We start from the raw sequence: 19,998 nt of genomic DNA, 5'->3' as shown, positions 1-19,998 counted from the left end.
ATACAAAAAAAATGGGAACTACGTCCACTGGGTTCCACTCTCTCTAAAAGAAGAGAAAGTTGATGATGATAGAATTTCCTCGGTTGACGCTGGATGTTTGTACCGTCATCTTGTTTTCCTGCCGGTTCACATTCTTTCACGAGTACCTGTATTGGAAGTTACATTTACATGTATTACAAGAAGTGGCTTTTCTTTCGCAACCTTAACTGCGCAAAAGTAACAGCGCGCCCTCTAGAGTTTCTTCTTGAAACTCCAACTTTAACCTATGACCTTAAATTTTGTCCAGTTCTCGGAGGTTGGACTGTCGAAGGCGTGGAACCTTGTGCTTCTGGAAGTTCCAAGCACCAATCCCGTGAAGATTCAAGCTGCATGAAGCGTTATTATAAGCGGAGATTTAATGTTTGATATTGTTATTCATCTTTTCCGGAAGAAAGAACTTAAGGTATTTCAGTTATACAGATAGAGAACGAGTTTGGGGTTCCATGCTATGCTTGTAGTCCACAGGCGCTCCTTCAGCCGGGTTGTCTGCCACGCAGATCGATTTTCGGCTCAATCTGTCAATCCTGTAGTCGATATGATCGATAGATCGAGCCGGAAATCGATCTACTTAGCAGACTACCGAGCTATTATTAGGGACTGGTCAGTTTCTTCGGCCTGGGGGGGGCCGGTGGATTATTTTTTGCCGACGTCAAAAAGTGGCTGACCCCCCCTATTCCAATTTTTGAAAACAGGGTGACCCCCCCTATTCCAAATTTCAAAAACAGGGTGACCCCCCCCCCCCCCCCCCCCGGCGCCGACATAGTAAACAAAAGGTGGACATAAATTATATATATATATATATATATATATATATATATATATATATATATATATATATATATATATATATATATATATATATATATATATATATATATATATTATACTGGTATATACATATATCTATATACGTAATATATATATATTATATTTTACATTTTACATATATTCATATTTTAAATAGTCATTCTATGTTTTAATGAAATTGTTGACATGTCAGTTGTAAGATAGGATTTCAAAGTGTCAATCTTAAAGTTTGAATACAGTACATTTTGAATGAGCTGTATTTTGAATGAGCTGTGAATGTATTTCACACTTTCTATGCTTAACCAGATGTCCTGAACTGTTGTACAGAAATGGATGACAATCATTAATATCAAAGAAGAAAAAGCAGTGAATCAAAAACTTTGATGGGTGTTAAGACTTGCCAACCATCCAATTAAATCTCCTGAGGAGCCATAGAGAGCTTTTTTAGCCAAATCTGATGTATGCAGTGTGTGAGAGGACCTTCTCTTGTAACATTGAAACCATAAAAGCACAGCTAATAATGACAAAAACTGCCTTTTTTAACTGTTATTTTGTTCATAAAAAAGCATCTTTCTACAGAAAACCTGTGACACATAGGAAAATAATTGCATCAATGAGAAGGAAAGATATCTTGTCATTTTTCTGTCCCTAAATTAAGTCACTGTATCAAATATATTGTGAAATATTTGTGCATGTTGCTTTCTCATACTGAATTCTCATAGAGAGAACAGAAAAGTATCAGGAATTTGTCATCCTTTTCATATGAAATGCAGATTTCATAATGGTACACTTTCACTCAGCAAACATCAAGATATCTCTGATTTATTGAAGTATTGCGCCCGAAGGGCGCGTCGAAAAATATGAAACCTCCTGATATCTCTGATATATATGCCTTGTATATTAAAGTCATGCACCTGAAGGGCATGCAGAAAAATGTCTGATATTTAAAGTAATGAGCTTGAAGAGCACGCTGAAAAATATTGAACATACAGATATCTCTGATGTATGTATGCTTGATATGTTAAAGTTGGGTGTGCTGAAAAATATGACTGATTATTAAAGTTACGCGCCCGAAGGGCGCGCCGAAAAATACAACTGAATGATGAAATTTGTGGCTGACACTAGCATTTTAGGCAATGATGAGCCTGTTTCAAAATTCAAAAACACACTGACCCCCCTATTGGGCATTTCAAAAACACGGTGACCCCCCCTATCACCAAAGTCAAAAACAGGGTGACCCCCCCATGAATCCACCGGCCCCCCCCCCGCTGAAGAAACTGACCAGTCCCTAAGGAGCGCCTGTGATGTAGTCACATGAGCCTCATGCATTTTATCTGAAATGTGACATACCACACTCTCTGTCAGTGTGTGTTGAGTAATAAAAGATTGATTGATTGATTGATTGATGAGGGGACGTTAGGCTGGAACTTTCAGTTCCAGGCTCAGTCAGAGCGTGCTATCAGTTTCTCAAGTGTCCTCAACTAAGCCCTGCGTACGATGCTGTGTGTTCCGCTACAGCTAATAGCTATTAGCTGTAGCGGAACACACAGCATCGTACGCAGGGCTATCCTCAACTAAAAAAAACCAATGTTCCTGGAATATATACAAGCAATCTGTCGTCCACGCAATTTCAACGTTTTTAGCCATTGTAAATTTCAATCAATCAATCAATCAATCTTTATTATACTCAACTCACACTAGCAGAGAGTGTGGTATGGTACATTCCAAAATTGGACAAAGTACAAATTGTAAATTTGGAAAGTTAAAATTATGCACATCAAATATAATGAGAATAAATACACTCAGTGTGACAGTTTTCGGACGACCTCAGTTTTCGGACATTTAATGACATGCTGTTCGTTGTACTCACTTCGCTCTGTATTGATAGCATTTTACAAGTAATGTGACAGCGTATAAAGTCAGGTGACGCTGCTGCTCCGTTTTGGATAGTTTTTTTTTCTGTAGAAGCTATTTCGGGCGCTACAAACTTGGCGAAGTTAGCCACACCGTACGATACATTGTGTCAAACGCAACACACAGAGACAGTCCATGTCCGATATCCAAGCGCCATACACGTCGAAACATCGTTGCGTCGTCCATGGATTAAACGTATCTAATTTATCACAAAATTTTTACAAACAGTTTTCTAAACACATCGAAATTGAAAATCGAGGGTTTGAAGTTTCAAAATATCAATATTTAGCCCCTGTAATCACATTCCAAATACGACGTCCGATTACTGAGATAGCAGTCCGATTACTACGCACTCAATATGGGGTCAACAATTTGGCAACTCTGACCCATAAATACCACTTCCGTCCTGTCAACAGTTTTAGGATAAACACAATAAAGTTTCGAAGGGTATGGTAATAAGATTTCTTACTGCTCGTCATTTATGAAACAGCTTTTGGCGAAATTCACCACCCTGTCCGAAAACTGTCTCACTGAGTGTATCTATGCATCGCAGGATGAAAGACTTACTATTGTTGCCAATATTTTTTCGTTTATATTTGAAGTTTTGGTACTTTTATATATTTCATACAATACTCATACACAATTGGTCAGCATATTTGACATTCAAAGAATTGCACATACATACCCTTTAGTAATGCATCAGTGGCTTTCACTGTGTACTTGTATATGCTGAAACATTCCAAATCCATAAAAACTATTGATTTGTAGAGATATGGCAATCCTGTTTGATATGAAAAATATGGATGAAATCCATCTTTAACTGTACCATGTTCAACTGAACAAATTAAGTGAACATGTATTGCCTGTTTGATCTGAATCAGACAGCAAAGGCTACCATTGAGAAATGCCTGTCAGGTTTCTAATACTAGCCTAGTTAGGGTAGTATGCGCCTTGAAAGTTTGACACGTAAACTTTCCTCAGTTAAACTTTCAGCCATTCTCTTACCAATCAAGAATAAAAATTTGTGGCCACATTGCAAATTTCAGTAGCAGAGAAACAAATCACCTAAAATATTTGAAATTCCTAATGCCCACCATCTGTGTGTTAACTCTATGGGAAAAAACACAATGTTCGATTTGCCAAAAACTAAGAATGTGAAAATTTTTCCTATACCATAAGCTTTAAAATGAGCCCCCACTAGTAAGTGGATGGTAGCCCAGAAATGTATTGAAAAAATCTGAGAGCTCGAATATCTGTCCCGGAGGTGCATTCTACCTTAAATGTGAAGATAATTCAAGATTTGATTTTTTTCTAGCCATAAGTGAGTTAGCATTCAAAATATAAGATTCTGAAGATGTTAATCTTGTTTGTAGCTGTGCAAGCCATTGTCAACCAAATCCAGGAGGGATTATAAAAGATGCATTTGGCAAGTTGAATATTTCAGGGATTGTCTAGTACTTATAACTTGATACAGAAAAAGTCAAGGGCCAATCTGCAACATCTGAATTTGATCACTCAGGTGTCTCGATTTAGTTACTGAAGATGGAACCCAAAGCTGACGACGAGTCTGTGCCTGAGAGATCAAATCAATGGCAAATGAACCATGCTGAAAAGCCAACCGATAGACCAGAGGAACAGATGTCCAGGCAGCCAGGCAGTACAGATCCAAAGAAGACCTTCACATCATCAAATGAAAAACAGGAAAACAGTAAACTGGTGTGCAGAATCAGAGGAAAGATCAAAGGTCATATTGGTGTAGTTTATCTACCTAGCAGCCATGTTTTTGAAATATTTGATTTGATTTGATTTGATTTTATCTATACTATCTCTCATTGCAAATTACATTTGTTTGCTTTTGTGCCATAATGGCTTTAACTGCAATTTTTACATCTGATATATTGTCAGTACGCTTCAGGAAAACTTAAGTTAACACTATATCGAACAGTTGATTGTAGCATAATATACCTATAAAACTTCCAGGGATTATTCTTATGATGTGACCAAAGTTATGGTGCAGATATTGATACATGATATAGGAAGTTCTCTGTCTACAAGGCCGAATAAAAACATTCATGTGTTTCAGGTAACATACCTCAAATAATTAGGGTAGGTAGGTTAGCGGACATCTTTTTTCACATTTCCTTTTGTTGGCTGAGACCAATAAAATATCATAAAATTTAGAGAATTTCCTCAAAATTTTGTTAAAATTCAAAAAATGTATATAGGTTTGGTGGGCTTTTCTAGGGTAGGTTGGGTTATCAGAAACACACTTACTTTTTTATTTGGCCTAAATGAAATATGCTACTGAGATTATTGATGGATTATCTGTTAATTGATATGTTATTGAAGTGTGTCATAGTCAGTCACCAGCACAAAGTCTGTATATGTCCCTTTCGCTTACGGTCCTTCTAATTGCACTCAAAAGTTTGTATCCATTTATTTTTCATCCCAGAGTGTCCTGTTGAGATTGTCAAGCATGAGGTCCACACACAAAATGTAGCGTCTTATGAACTGGTGTGGAACGGCAGTACCAGTCAACTGTTGCAGATACTGCAATGGTTTCAGGTTTGTTCCCCTATCACCGCCCAAAAATATCACTGTTGTATTCTGTTGATTTCTAATGAAACCTAAACATTCCTGATCTATATAACGGAAGCCTGGGTCCACCATCACCATTGATAACAATAGGTTTGAGCCAAACCATTGAGGTGAAAGGTTAAAGGAAGGGGGGTCTTTGAAACTGCACTCATAGGTCATATGGGACCCATACCACCTATATAAACACTGCGTCCAAGGTACATTTGTGATTGATAAATTTTAGTGTTGCACCTGTTTTGACAAGCTGTATCTGGATATCGTGCAAGAAATACATTGTTTGTAAATAAGAAAGCCACAAAAGTGCAGTTCTGACGACACCCTCCCTTCAACCCTCCAGATGATAACTACAGTCAAACTTCTCAAGTTTGCCCATAGAAATCAGTAGTATACCGTTGTTGGTGAACAGTTCCATCAGTCTGATATCCCAGGCCAATGATTCTCTTGCTCCGCTGAGTGATGAGTATTTTTTTAATATACCCCAGGCAAATTTTATGTAATTTTCGCTAGAATTTTGGTAAAAATCTATAGAAAATGAATTGTGATGTCCATTTGGTCTAAAATTATGAAAAAAATTGCAGAAAAATTCACAAAATTGGTAAAATGTTACACTGAAATTTTGGCAGGAAAAATTACAGCACTCATAGGGTTAACATATGAACAAAAGTAGAATTGAAGGCAAGAGACAGGTGCCGCCAACTGGTAAATTTCATGAATTTCGCTAAATCATTACAAAACATGTTTTGAAGGCTGATATACCGATTTTTCTTATTTTTGACCTTGACCCAAAATTTGGAGGGGAAATAAGAGCTGTTCGTAACTGCCCTCCCACTGGCATACACGGAAAATATGCCCTCCCACTGAATTTTGATGCCCGCTGCCCTCCAGTATCTATAGTCTGCCCGCTCCCCACTCCCCACAACATTTCAAGCTCCCCTCTGCCCTCTCCCCACTACTGAAATTTCCCATTGCCAACTAGATGCCTACTAGGCAACCCAGATCAACGCAAACCGTGGAAGCAGCTGGCAGTATAGCTTGGAACATTGCTCCCCTCTAAGTTAGGCGCTAAATCTCCCCTCAAGTTCTATCAACCACGCCGCTTTCCCCTCCCTCTACGTATCTTCCGGTGCCCACTGTCAAAAATTTTCTCCCCGCCCACTGAAAATAGTGAAATTTCTTCCCCGCCCACAGTAAATATAGATTTTTTCTCCCCGCCCGCTGATTAGTTTTGAAATTTGCCCGCCCGCTGAAAAACTTCGCACGAACACCTTTTTGCACGAACAGCTTAGTTGGCGGCACCTGAAGGCAAGAGAAGGCTTGCAGACTACCAAGTAAGCCTACAGGGCCCCTTGATTTACTTTAAATGGTCTCCAGAACAACCAAATGAAAAGAAACGTGATGTAAGCCAAAGAAGTTGCTGTTCAAAGCTGGGTTTGTTACAGGTAACATTGATTGATCTGTTTTGACTGAACACTCCTTGAAGTTAGAGTTCATGACTGACCAGTAGCCTTTACCTGTAGTCCAACATTGGCCCAGTATTTGATAAAGTTTTTCAAACTACATTCCAGTATGCCATCTATCCTTGTCAAGTAAAGAGCTGAACAAATTATGCCCTCTATTCAAAAAAAAATATCGTGTAATTTTGGTATATTCTTCAAGGGTAAACGCACCTAGGCAGGTATTCAAAAATATCTAAATTCCTATGCGAAACAAGAGAGAAATTGTAAAGAGTGCCAGTATGCTATGCAGAATGTAAAAAATGTATGAGGCCAAGAAAAATAAAAAGTTTGTTTCTCATCCTCGCACGTGTCAATTTAGACCTGCTGCGTCAACCTTTTTTTTAGCTCATGAGGAAATAAAATCAAAAAAAAGAAACAAAAAAATATGCGACGATATCGCATAATACAGTGCTGTATAAAACAGAACTATAAAGAAAATAACTGACACTAACATTCCATTCAGAACTGTACACTCACTGTTGTATTAAGCTGTCAAAACTGTGCATTGCTGCACTCAAAATCGAAGCAAGAACTGTTGCCATACAAAAGTACTAAAGCAACACTGCTGTGCATTTATCTCTGTGTGCACTCCTATGCTGTTTTCATGTTTTTTGAGCATTCTTGTCGCCTGAAGAATAAAAAAAATTGAGAAGAAAAACAAAATCCTGTGTCACTGCATCATTTTTGCAGTATGTCTAGAATGAGAAGCAGACTTCTTTTGCTTGGCACTATATGAGTACTGTACTTGCAGCATGTTCAATGCTGATTTATGCCTGTGTGGGTTACTGTGTCAATATATTTTCTGTCGCCATCTTTAAAGTATGCTTTTGAGACTATCCATTACCTACATGTGACCATACAGTGTAAGAACCTATCAGTCACTGATGACAACAAAAGTGTGACTTTACTATGAAAACTTTTTAATGGCTTAGATGAGTAACTTTACATCTGGGTTAAAGTCCGTCTATCTCTTGACCAGGATGAAGTGAAACCCCAGGACTCCAAAGCATCGTTAGGGTTTCCCCACTCACTGTCTGCCCAGAGACGAGCAGAAATTCACAATATGGCCGGTAGATTTGACCTGTGGACAGCCAGTAGAGGTGTCAGATACATGGTAAGGTGTGACCTTTGACCTATATGGTAACATGAGCCGAGAAAACGAAATAAAGTTATGTTGAAATTAAGGTAGTAAAAGGTAGTAAAAAGAGAGCTTTAACCACAGCTAAGGTGTTTGTGCTAAAGATAGTCACGAGTGTGTACAAACATGAAATGTATCTGATAACAATCATTTGTTTGAGAAAACAAAGCCATAGTTATCCCTCTTATTGGTTTGAGACTGCAGTTTGCACAGTAATGGCAGTAATCTTATGTAATGAATTTGCTAAAAAAATATTGTTACGTATTTCAGAGATCCATATATGTGTACACTAGCAAATCAGAATCCAAGAGGAAAACCAACTATGGGAGGAAAGTAAAAGACGAAGCAATAAAGATTCTACGCTGGATAAAGGATCATTACGGAAACGGTCCAGTCGATTCTCCGGTAAGACAGACACTTTTATGCTGTGGATCACGGTCCCTGTGGAGGTACAGTGTGTTGATGAAGTCAGCTGCGAAGTCGTCTTTGTTTATTTAATAGTTTATTTTACAGCATAAGTGTGCACATAGACCCTCGAGGGTCTATGGTGTGCACAACAAAACTATATGAGACTTCATTGTTTTCAACATTTGAATGTGAAACTTTGAATGAGAATTTCACTTGAGCAAGAAATTGAGCACATGTGACACTCATTCCTGTTCAGTTCGCTGCTATGTGTTTTGCAAGAAGCAGCAGCTGTAAACAGGAGTTATTTTACCGATGGCCAAATCCTATGATGCTGTCGTATTTTCTTCAGTACTCCACCGGTGAGGTGTGTGAAATGCTCAACTCCAACAAGATGACTGAGGATTTCAAAGAGATGCATGATGCTTACAAGGCAAGACAGTCAGGAGTGGAACACGCAGACAGAAGAGAAAGATATGAAAGGAGTGAGACTAGAGAAAGAAAGAGTGGTAAATTACGTTTCTCAGATGTTTTAAATAATATATGGCTAGTTTGTAGTGTTTTTTTGTGCTTTTCTCAGTTTTTCATATAGAACCTACATATTTTCTGTTATTATGATTATTAAACACAGAGAAATTTTGCATGTGACCTCTTACTTGTGCTTTGCAATATTATAGTTTCTCACATCCGTACATGCTCACTATAAGCATACCACAAGAACCAAGTCTTTTGAGTGTTTGGATAAAGGTGTCAAATTACTAGTTCCAGAGACCAGCTCTGGAACTGTTAGTTTTTGCTCACTTTCCTTCTTTCTTTCTTTCTTTCTTTCTTTCTTTCTTTCTTTCTTTCTCTCGTATTACTACCATAGAACATGCTATATACAAATTTTACCTTCATTACCCAGAATGCATTGCGACACGCTTATGACGTCATCGCTCAGCTCGGACGGGTTTTACGGGCATTTCTTGTTTGTTTATTTATTTATTTTTTATTTTGCATTGCACAAATATCAAATTGCGTTCAGCTATTAATAATTCTAGCTTTCTTTCGCTTTGTTTTTTGTTGCTTTTTGATTTTGATTTTTCTCTAAATGCTCGCCGTACGTGGCGCTATACTGTCACGCTGGTTTTCGCCCGAGTGCTCATGGGTTGAATGAGATTAACAATGGCGGCGGATACGAACGCTTCCCTCGCATAGAGAGAGAAAAGTAGGCTTTGCGTAAGTTTACAAGCGCGGCTGGGCACATCGTGTACCTAGGCGAGGTGGGTGTGCTCGAAAACGAAGATCAATGCAAAATTTTGATTCAAAATCGGCTGTTTCGGCGGAGAAATTGCCCGCCGTATTTCTGAGGAGCCACCAGCGTTTTTTTATAAGCCATATGTATATATGGCAATGGAAGCTATTCTTATAGGCTAGGGAAATGTCTGTATGTATGTATGTCTGTATGTCTGTGTGTCTGTATGTCTGTATGTCTGTATGTCTGTATGTCTGTCCGTCAACATCAAAAACTCCAAAACCGCTGTACATTTCATCTTGATATTTGGTGTGTACATGGATGATGGGCTGTAGATGAGATTTTGTTCAAATGAAGTTGTCATTGCCAAAAATATGCAAATTAAGTGAAAAAATGTAAAAACAGTCAAAATTGAAAAAACTCAATAACCACTGAGCAGATTACATGAAAAATTAGCATGTAAGTACTTTGGGCTGACATGAAATGATTGTGCACATCTTTGGTCAGTATCTTGGACTTGCTATTTTTCATGGATTTTTTTGTAATTTTCTCCCATTTTTGGTCAAAAAATCTTCTTCTCTGAAACCACAAGTCCGATTGATTTGAAACTTGGTATGGAAGTGCATAGGAGTGACCTTTCCCAAATTTGGGCAAATCGTGGTGAAATTTGCATATTTTTAGTTTACACGTCCATAGACTCCCATGTATAAGGCAGATCTCCATAGACTCCCATGTATAAGGCCACAAAAAATAAAAATTTAGTTTCTCATCGTATTCATATTGCAAAAAGGATGCAGTGACACAATTTTTAGTCCCCACGGATGAAGTCCAGTGGGCTTATAGATTGGGTCATGTCCGTCTGTTCGTCCATCCGTGAGTCCATCAGTTCACGCAGATATCTCGGATATTTTGAGAAAATGTCATGTGACCTTGATGACCTTTGATCTCAAATATACATATTTGTCCATAACTCAGTAACCACAAGTGCTACCACCCTTCGTATATGGTATGATGGGACACCTTATGACGCCACATATTGTACCTCATTAATTATGCACATATCTAATTTTGAGCGAGCCAATAGAGCTAGAGGTCTGATTTTTGGTATATAGGGATAACTTAGCAAAACAATTTTTTTGACAAAATGTCATGTGACCTTGGTGACCTTTGACCTCAAATATACATATTTGTCCATAACTCAGTAACCACAAGTGCTACACCCTTCATGTATGGTATGATGGGACACCTTATGACGCCACATATTGTACTTCATTTATTATGCGCATATCTAATTTTGAGCGAGCCAATAGAGCTAGAGGTCTGATTTTTGGTATATAGGGATAACTTAGCAATACAATTTTTTTTTACAAAATGTCACGTGACCTCGGTGACCTTTGACCTCAAATATACATATTTGTCCATAACTCAGTAACCACAAGTGCTACAGCCTTCATGTATGGTATGATGGGACACCTTATGACGCCACATATTGTACCTCATTAATTATGTGCATATCTAATTTTGAGCGAGCCAATAGAGCTAGAGGTCTGATTTTTGGTATATAGGGATAACTTAGCAATACAATTTTTTTGACAAAATGTCATGTGACCTCGGTAACCTTTGACCTCAAATATACAGTGTTTCCGTTAACGCAAAATCCTGCGCATTTTACGCAAAATTTTTCAGAAACGTTCAGCTACACCTTGAAGCCCCCCAGGTTGTTGTTTTTTGTTAATAGAGCATGCGCATTACAGGAAACCCCCAAGTTCTACAGAAAAGACTGCCCAGGTCACTTCAGATACTGATTCCTACCGTACGCATTTTGAATACATTTTACGCAAATAAAAACTCAGTTGCGTAAAATCGTACGCAAGTTTTGAAATTGTAACGGAAACGCTGAATATACATATTTGTCCATAACTCAGTAACCACAAGTGCTACAGCCTTCATGTATGGTATGATTGGAACCTTATGACGCCACATACTGTACCTAAATAATTATGCGCATATCTCATTCTGAGCGAGCCAATAGAGCTGGATGTCTGATTTTTGGTATATAGGGATAACTATAGGAGAGAAATTTTTTGACCAAATGTCATGTGACCTCGATGACCTTTTACCTAAAATATATGTTTATGTCAATAAATAAGTAACCACAAGTGCTATGTCCTTTGTATTTAGTAGGATGGGAGACCGTATGACAACACACGCTTTACCTCATTAATTATGTACACATCTAATTCTGGGCAAGCGAATAGAGCTAGAGATCTGATTTTTTGGCATATAGGGATTAATTAGCAATATAATTTATTTTTTCAAAATGTCCTCGATGACCTCGATGACCTTTGACCTTGATTATACATATATATGCATATTTCAGTAACCACAAGTTCTATACCCTCCAATTGTGATAGGATATTAGACCTTAAGATGTCACATCTTGTACCTCATTTATAATGCGCATATGTATTTCTTGGCTGGCCAATACTGCTAGAGGTCTGATCTTTCTTACCAATTTAGAACCATAACTTAGACATGCCTCATGTGTTTCAAATTGGGAACAACGACATAGACCTATGTGCCCATAGATCTCAACATATACACTCCAGTGATACTTCTTAATGACCACATTTTCCTGCCCCATCAAGACTAATACTCCTATTACAAGTGGGGACTATGTCATTGTAAATGACTTGTTGAGTTAATGGTTGTATCACAGTATTCGATATATCTAATTCTGTATTTTTTCCATTTTATATTCTGAATAATTACATTAAACATATTTCACTGTCTCCAGTACATTTCCATTTAAGTATTTTCACTTCATGCACTTTATCCCTTTCACACATGTTCAAATATCTGACCAGAGAACAAACACTAAATAGTCCAGGATGGGAGCTACAGTGTCATTGACGCTATTTTTCTATATCAGTCTGCAGGGCTGTGGTGGGAGGCCGTTTAACGCCGGTAACACACAGCCCTGCCATGCAGAGCTAGGCATTCATAGTGAACTGTCTGTCACCACACCGGCATGCCTTGGCTGCACGTAAAAGCAACTCAACTTTCCAAGATCAAACGGTCAGTATCTTGTGAAAACAGCGACATAGCAATGAAAATTGTTTTAGTCAGTGGTAAAAACTCTTAACAGATGAAGCATTAATTGCTTTTAATCAAATGAAAATACATGTTGCCTCGGTTTTCAAGTTCAACGGCCTAGATCCGATGTCTCCTCTCGTCTGATATACATTTCCGTGCGTTGTCGCCCCCGTATGTATCTGTTGCGTTTTTACCGTACACGTAGGCATTTGTAATCTGTGGACTGCCTTGCTTTTAGTTGTATTCTGTTTGTTGTATCAGCCCTCACTATAGGTACGTGCTTGCATATTAAAATCCCAAGCTCTCTTTCATTCTGCACCAATCTTCGTCACACATCTCTTCTCTTCTGCTGCTCTGGTCTCTGGAACTTCGCTTTTGCTTGCAAAAGCTTTCTAGTTTCTTGTTGATGGAATAAGTTATAGTTCCATCTGTCGCATACGGCTGAGTGACTGCATCCTCACTGTTTAGTGTGTGTCTCATGAAAAACTGATTGGCATCCGTCTGTAAACATTGTGTTTAATGTTGTGTACCACGAGTGTTGTTCAGATTTCGTCAACTCCATAAGTAATTCGACACCTGTATCCAAACACTCAAAAGACTCGGTTCTTTTGATCTACTTTGTTATCTGCACAACAAGTGTGTGCTGCACATAAAAAGTAAATGTAACATATAAGCAACGGTCCAGCTTTGATGGTCTTCCCTGTAATGTAAATCAAATGGTCTTCTTCATTCTCTAAACACCCTCAAGCAACACCATTTGCGTTTCTCTTTTAATAGTACTTTTCCAATGCACTGTCATGAAGCTTCACATGAACTAAACCATTCCTCTATAACAGCCACTTGTACCTTGCATACAGCATATGTCCACTTTGAATTCTATGCAGGTTACTAGGCCAGAAGGCTAATCCCTGGCAATGCAGAACAACTTGACACTGCAGGCTTCCGGGCATGAAGGCTTGCTTGTACCTAGCAATGCAACGGAAAACCCACACATTGAGTTTTATTTTCAACTCATATCATCAGTACTTGTCATTTACCTCTCAAGATGAATAGAAAACATTGAACTTAATGGTCAGTTTTTTTTCCTAGATCATTTTCCATCAGTTTTCCAAGACATGAAGTGGATAAATCCAGAAGAAAGAACAATGGGTTATTTCTTCTTCAATAAACTGGTTCCCGATGAAAAAATGTAAGTTACGGAATGAAATTATGATAATTTTTACCACTTAAAAATGTATAGAGGCATAACACTCACAGCTGTTACTGTGTTTTCTTCCGTGTGTATTTGCTATTTTCTTGGAAATTTCCACTATTTATCTAAGATAATATTGTCAGCATGTAGAACAAAAATAACTGTTTCATTAAGAGTAATTACCAGTAGTCCTGTTAACATATTAACAAGCTGCCGCACTTTTAGTAGTTTATGGGATTCGATTCTTGACACTGTGGCAAACTCTAAATGGAATATTGTGGTAGCAGAGAGTTCTGTTGTATGACCATACATTGCTCATCAGTATATTGCAGGACAGATAGTGCAGTGTTGTGCAGTGTTCCTACACTTCGTTGTGTATGGTCAGCATTTGGCTATTGGGATAGGTATTGTCAAAAATACCGGTTGAAAAAAGTCAAAATTTGACAAATATTTGTAAGCTCCAATCGATTATGCAACCCTTGTTATATGAAAACACACTTGACACTGTTCATTTTGTCTTTAAAAGAACCTCACCTCTGTTCCAACAATTCAACTTCAACTAGAGTTCAATGCAGTATTTGTATTAATATTTTTTTGAAAGAAAACCTGTTCACCCAAGATTCCTTGTATACAGATCCAAAATCTCCATTCACAACAATGGGTTTTGGCAAAACTATGGTAGTGAAAAGGTTTAAGGTCGTACGCACCTCAAATTTAAAGACCTAAACTTTTGCTCAAACTTTCCTCAAGGAAACTTTATATCATTCCCTTTTGAAATTAAGAATGAAAATCAGGGGTCTCAGTGCAAATCTTGGCAGTAGAGAACAAATTACTCAATATTTACCAAGGCTTGAAATTCAAAATGGCCGTCATCTCTGTGTTAACTCTATTGGGAAAAATAATGTTTTTTGATTTTCACAGCAATAAGCTTGCGAAAACTTTATTTACTCCATGAGCTTCAAAATGAGGCCCGAACAAGTAGTAGACCAAAAAAAAACAATGCAAAAGTTTGAGTTTGAATATCAGTTTCGGAGGTGTATTCTACCTTATCAGTTTTTTGCAGCTCATTGATTGTGTAGATACACCACAAAGTGTAATATTATGTGTTGGTGGTATTGATTATGCATTTTGAAGTGCTGCCTAACAGTTTCCATATGATAGATTTTGTCATTTAGTGTCTAAAAAATGCTGTAGCATTTTTTTGAGCAAGCAACCATCAAACCATAACTGCTGACAACCATGCTGTTTCAAAGTGCACTCCATGTGTAAAGCTTAACTCCCTGTTACTTCTACAGCAACTATGAGTTTTCTGACCTTGGGGTCACCAAGGTCATGACCTTTGATGAACTTGTGCCCTTAGAAGACCTTCAGGAGTTTTTGATCACCAATGATGAGTGGTTCAGCAACTCACTGTATGTCAGTGAATATTTTCCAAAGTCTGTCAGTGTAACCATGGTGTGTCCACCAGTAAGTATAGTAAAGATGAGAAACTCCATTTGGAGTTTGTGATCCAACAATCACACAATTAGCTCAAGATCTGCAAACCAGTTTGTGTAGTCTCACATACATCCTTTATCATACAAGTACATTAGTGCATACCTACAGTGTAAGCAAGTGGAAATACAAAACTCACTATTCCAAACAAAAAATGTTGATAGTCTTAAAACCTCAATGGATTGGATTTGCTCACCACTTGATGGTGAACATTACCAAAATTTTAGGCCTCCCGCAAACTGTTACTGCAAATTTGCCGCAAGCTTTGCAGTAAATTTGCAGCAAACTATTTGCCGCAAATATGCGGGTGGTTCATTTTTCAGATGCAAATTAGGTTTCTTGTGAACTTGCTGCAAATATGCAGCAAACTCCCTGCCGCAACGTTGCTGCAAACTCTTTGCAGCAAAGTTGCGGCACAATCCTTGCAGCAAACTTGCGGCAAATTAATTTGAATGTTACTGAAAATTTGCCGCAAACTCCATACAGCAAATTATTTTGCATGTTACTGCACATTTGCTGCAAATTACACATACAAAATTTCCTTCAAAAGTTAACCACAACAGTCAGCTCTGGAATAAACTTTTACCAATTTCAGTTATAGTAAGAAAACTAAATACATTATAATAGACAAGAGATACTGAAAACCAATGAAGTAACACAATTAAGTGACAGCAAAATTTCTTGTATTGTACCACAAGTTTCAAAATTTTTATCTTCTCCAAAAATATGTTCATTTCAGATATGTACACAGAAGTTGTAGAATCACTTGTGTAGATATGGCCAATGTCAGTGACATGGTTGAGAATGAAAATCTGACAAATCTTAAGGCGGACTGTGGACAGCACAAGATGTGTTTTATCCAACTAAACTCAGAAATACCAGTTTCACGAGAAACAATGGTTAGCGCAAATAAAGTTATTATTAATAAAAAGAAGACAGAGAAAAAAAAGGTTAAATTCAATTGTGGTACAATTTATTTTATATGCCACATAAGTGTCATGATCATGTCAAGATTTTCTTTTTACTTGAGAAGTTTCATGTAACATTTACATTACTGTCAAAGGCTGCGATTTGGCTTTCTGTTCTGTGAATTTCTTGTCCCCTTTAGTGTACCAGCAATGGATTCTGAAAAATATAAATCGTTCAGGGAAGAGTGTAAGTCTTTACCGTTTGACCAAACATTGTAAATTTCATGAAAGAAATCGATAATTATTTGAAAATGAGACAAAATCAAGTTGAAAAATTGAAGCAGAAAATGCATAAATATTCATGATCGAAATTAATAATGCTTAAAATGTCCGACAGCGGACAACTCGTCGTATGTTGTTTACATACACGACGGCGACAATCTGCAAAAATCTCAGCACTTTAATACTGTAACTGTTGTGAAACGAAAGTGAATTCAGTATGAATCAGTACTCAACGAAAATTTATCTTTAGGTAAACATTGCAATACAACAATTACAGAACATAATAGCGATCGATGTACAGACGAACGGTACATTGACTTACATTTGTGAACGGCTCGCAAACGCTGGACGATTCCCGGTTGCAGGTCTCTCCATGCTGTGTGTAAATACCGTACTCAGAAAATATAGTCAGCATCTTTACTGCCGCTCGCGTTCACAAATTTAGAACTCCGCCTGTCCCTGGTACTGTATACACGTTTTTGCAACTCTGTGATATCATTTGGCTGGCGATTCCTTAGAAAGATCACGAAATTGTCCAGTAGAAAACTCCCTGATCACAAGTACGCAGTCGACACTGGCCGATGGTACTAAAATCAAACTTCGCGCCGATCAAGCCTCATGACGATAACGGAAGTGCGATCTATAAATCATTACGCGACTAATTATGTAGTCCCGTTTTTAAACGCTGGAATTGACTCTACATCTGCACCAGTCCGTTATATTTCATACTTAATATCGCATTTAATTTATTAGTTTAATGAAAATGGTTATTTTTATCATAGAAAGACGAAAAAGAGAGTAAAAATTCTTTCAGCACGAAGAATCAATATCAATGCGCGAACTGACCTTGATAAACCATGACCAGAAAGTGTAAAACATGTCGGCTGCTCGCAGCTGATACACAGGACGTGTTGGACGTTGGCGCATTGAATTTTCGTACAGCGACTCGGGATGGAGTGTAATCCCAAACCTCAAATTTGTGCTCGGCAATATAACTCTAACGCTGAAAACATGGACAAAAGCCTTTTACCTCGACCCATGTCATCAGAGGGCGAGATTTTGTCAGCGGCATCGATGGGACGCAGACTGTAAGCTATAGTGCATTGTACGTACCGTATACATGTACTATATTGACTGGATGAATAGCTTGGAGCACAGCCACTACTCTGCTTGGAGGTAGTAGCGGAAACATTACTGTACAGATTTGCAGTAACAAAAGTCTACGACGTGTCCTTACAGACCATCATCAAACGCACATTTCGTTCGAAACTGTTTGCATTTTGGTATCATTCGCAGAAAATACAGGGTGTAACTTGCAAGACAGACAAGTCCCTGTTTCAAAAATTTTTTCCCTAAAAATTCAGTTTTCGATCCAACCATAATTTACCCAACCGGATTGTCAAAGGGTACTTTTATTACATTACATGTATGTCACTACAGTATATACTATAGATGCACTCTATATCCATGCAATGCTTTCACCAGCTTAACTGAAGCTGTCCATTATCTAGCATTACCAGTTATTATAATTTAAAAAGTGGATTGTCTGTTATGAAATAAATGAACATAAAATATAAATGAAAGATCAATTTTGTGTTGCTTACACATGACTGGTCATGAAGTGCAACGATACTCAGTGTGTAGCGTGTACTCCCTGGTAATGAAATAGTGGGCAATATGTCAATCATGTGTTGCTGCATATTTGCAGCAATAACCTGGTTTGCCGCAAATTTGCAGCAATTTAGTCGTTTACTGCAAATTTGCTGCAAACTGACTTTAGGGTTTGCAGGAGGGTCACTTCTAGCCGCAAACTTCTGCAACTCCTTCCTGCAAGCTATATGCTTGCTGCATATTTGCAGCAAACTTACGGCAAATTTGCAGTAGAAATAATTTTCGGTAAGGGTGCAGTTTCTAGATGTACCATTACCATGCAATGCACAATATACGGTAGACCTTTGAAAACAGTGGACAGGAACCCAGTACACCTCACAACATACATGCATTTTACACCAGCATGTCCAAAATAGAACAATGTGGTTCCACAGTGCTGGGACTGATGTTTCTTGGCTAATGCGTGAAAGATATTTGCAACAATTCTGACGTTAAATGTTGTTCAGTCAAAGAAGGGTTTCTTGATTGTTTCTGGTACATATATCGGAATTCAACTTTTTGTGTTATTTATTTTATAAAAAGATAGACATATTAGCCGAGCAGTTTAGTATACTATCGAGCATCAATTTCAACAAGGTCTTTCTCTGATATTAAAGATAAAAACAGTCTCAAAAATTCTGCAAATTAATGAAAATCATGGAAAACCATGATATGCCTTACAGCATTATGCAACACGAGAACCAGTGGACAGGAAGCTGCTTGAATGTCCACAACATTGCCACGACTACACAATAGTATCTGATGTCACTGGCGAGCTACAAGATGTAGAGTGTGGTTGCCAGGAGACAAGACGCATCAACGTCATCAATCCTAGGTCATCTGACAAGATTGGAGCCAAACTGATGATAGGAAGGTTAGGAAAAACACATTCTGCCAACTCATCGATGTAAAGATGTATTTTGTAGACGTTTTACCTGTTCAGCAGGGTGATCACAACATAGTAAAATTGGTTGTTAATTGCATTTTACACTACCGTTTTACAAGTGAGTTAGTTGACGCAAGGTTGGTCTTTTATGCGTAAAAAAAACTTTACCTTCAGATAGCCGGCTATTTGAAGATCAGTGAATAATAAGTCAATTTGTCTGTCATCTGACAAAAATAGGGACACTAGTTCATTGTGTAATTTACATAGGAGACAAGACAAAAGAGTAAGTTAAGTCATCAAAGGTGGTCTTTATTACTGAAATGGACAGTTACTCTGGCTGTTAGTTGTGTGTTTTTCATCATATTTCACATCAATTACAATTTCTTATTTTTTGTCACCAACATGTTAAAACTTGAGGCATACTCAGTATTTCAATACAACCCTGTTTTGTTTGATGTGTGCAGTGTTTTAACCAGCTTCCTTTACGTCATTGATGTTAGAGATCCAGCTGTCAAAGCCAAAAAATTTTAAACAAAAATCAATGGTACTGCAAGTAGCCACTATATTAGTGTCGCCATCTGTGAAATGTTACTGGGTACCTCCAAAGTCATTTGGTTGTGTACAAAAGCAATCATAAAAACAGAGAGCAATGTTTATGGTTGTTAGAAAACCACCTAATGATATACCCAAACCGTCAAATAAATGGCATTGTACTTGCTAATATCTTCATTAAAGGTATACAGTCACCTGTAATCTAAATATGTCCATATATGGTCAAAGGGGTGTTCCTTGGTATTCAAAATGCCCATGTGAGGGCACTGTTTTTAAAAAGCGGCCACCTGTTTAAAATCTGTGACTT

At 37.8% G+C, this 19,998-nt stretch overlaps 1 protein-coding gene across 2 annotated transcripts in view; it reads left to right on the top strand.

The window, feature by feature from the left end:
* The first annotated feature begins 296 nt into the window (after positions 1-296).
* The window catches only part of LOC139118960 (uncharacterized), a 47,098-nt gene continuing 27,396 nt past the window's right edge, over positions 297-19,998 (top strand). For both annotated transcript variants that reach the window (XM_070682543.1, XM_070682541.1), the window contains exons 1-9: positions 297-442; positions 4,280-4,504; positions 5,213-5,325; positions 7,834-7,968; positions 8,263-8,397; positions 8,750-8,906; positions 13,817-13,916; positions 15,215-15,386; positions 18,937-19,127. In XM_070682543.1, the coding sequence (XP_070538644.1) occupies positions 4,303-4,504; positions 5,213-5,325; positions 7,834-7,968; positions 8,263-8,397; positions 8,750-8,906; positions 13,817-13,916; positions 15,215-15,386; positions 18,937-19,127 (1,205 nt within the window). In that variant the 5' untranslated portion in view covers positions 297-442; positions 4,280-4,302. The remainder of the gene's footprint in view (positions 443-4,279; positions 4,505-5,212; positions 5,326-7,833; positions 7,969-8,262; positions 8,398-8,749; positions 8,907-13,816; positions 13,917-15,214; positions 15,387-18,936; positions 19,128-19,998) is intronic.

This window comes from Ptychodera flava, chromosome 19 (genome assembly GCF_041260155.1).
Source record: "Ptychodera flava strain L36383 chromosome 19, AS_Pfla_20210202, whole genome shotgun sequence".
Lineage (NCBI taxonomy): Eukaryota > Metazoa > Hemichordata > Enteropneusta > Ptychoderidae > Ptychodera > Ptychodera flava.
Note: the sequence above shows the minus strand (reverse complement) of the source record. Positions and strands in the feature narration are given on the sequence as shown.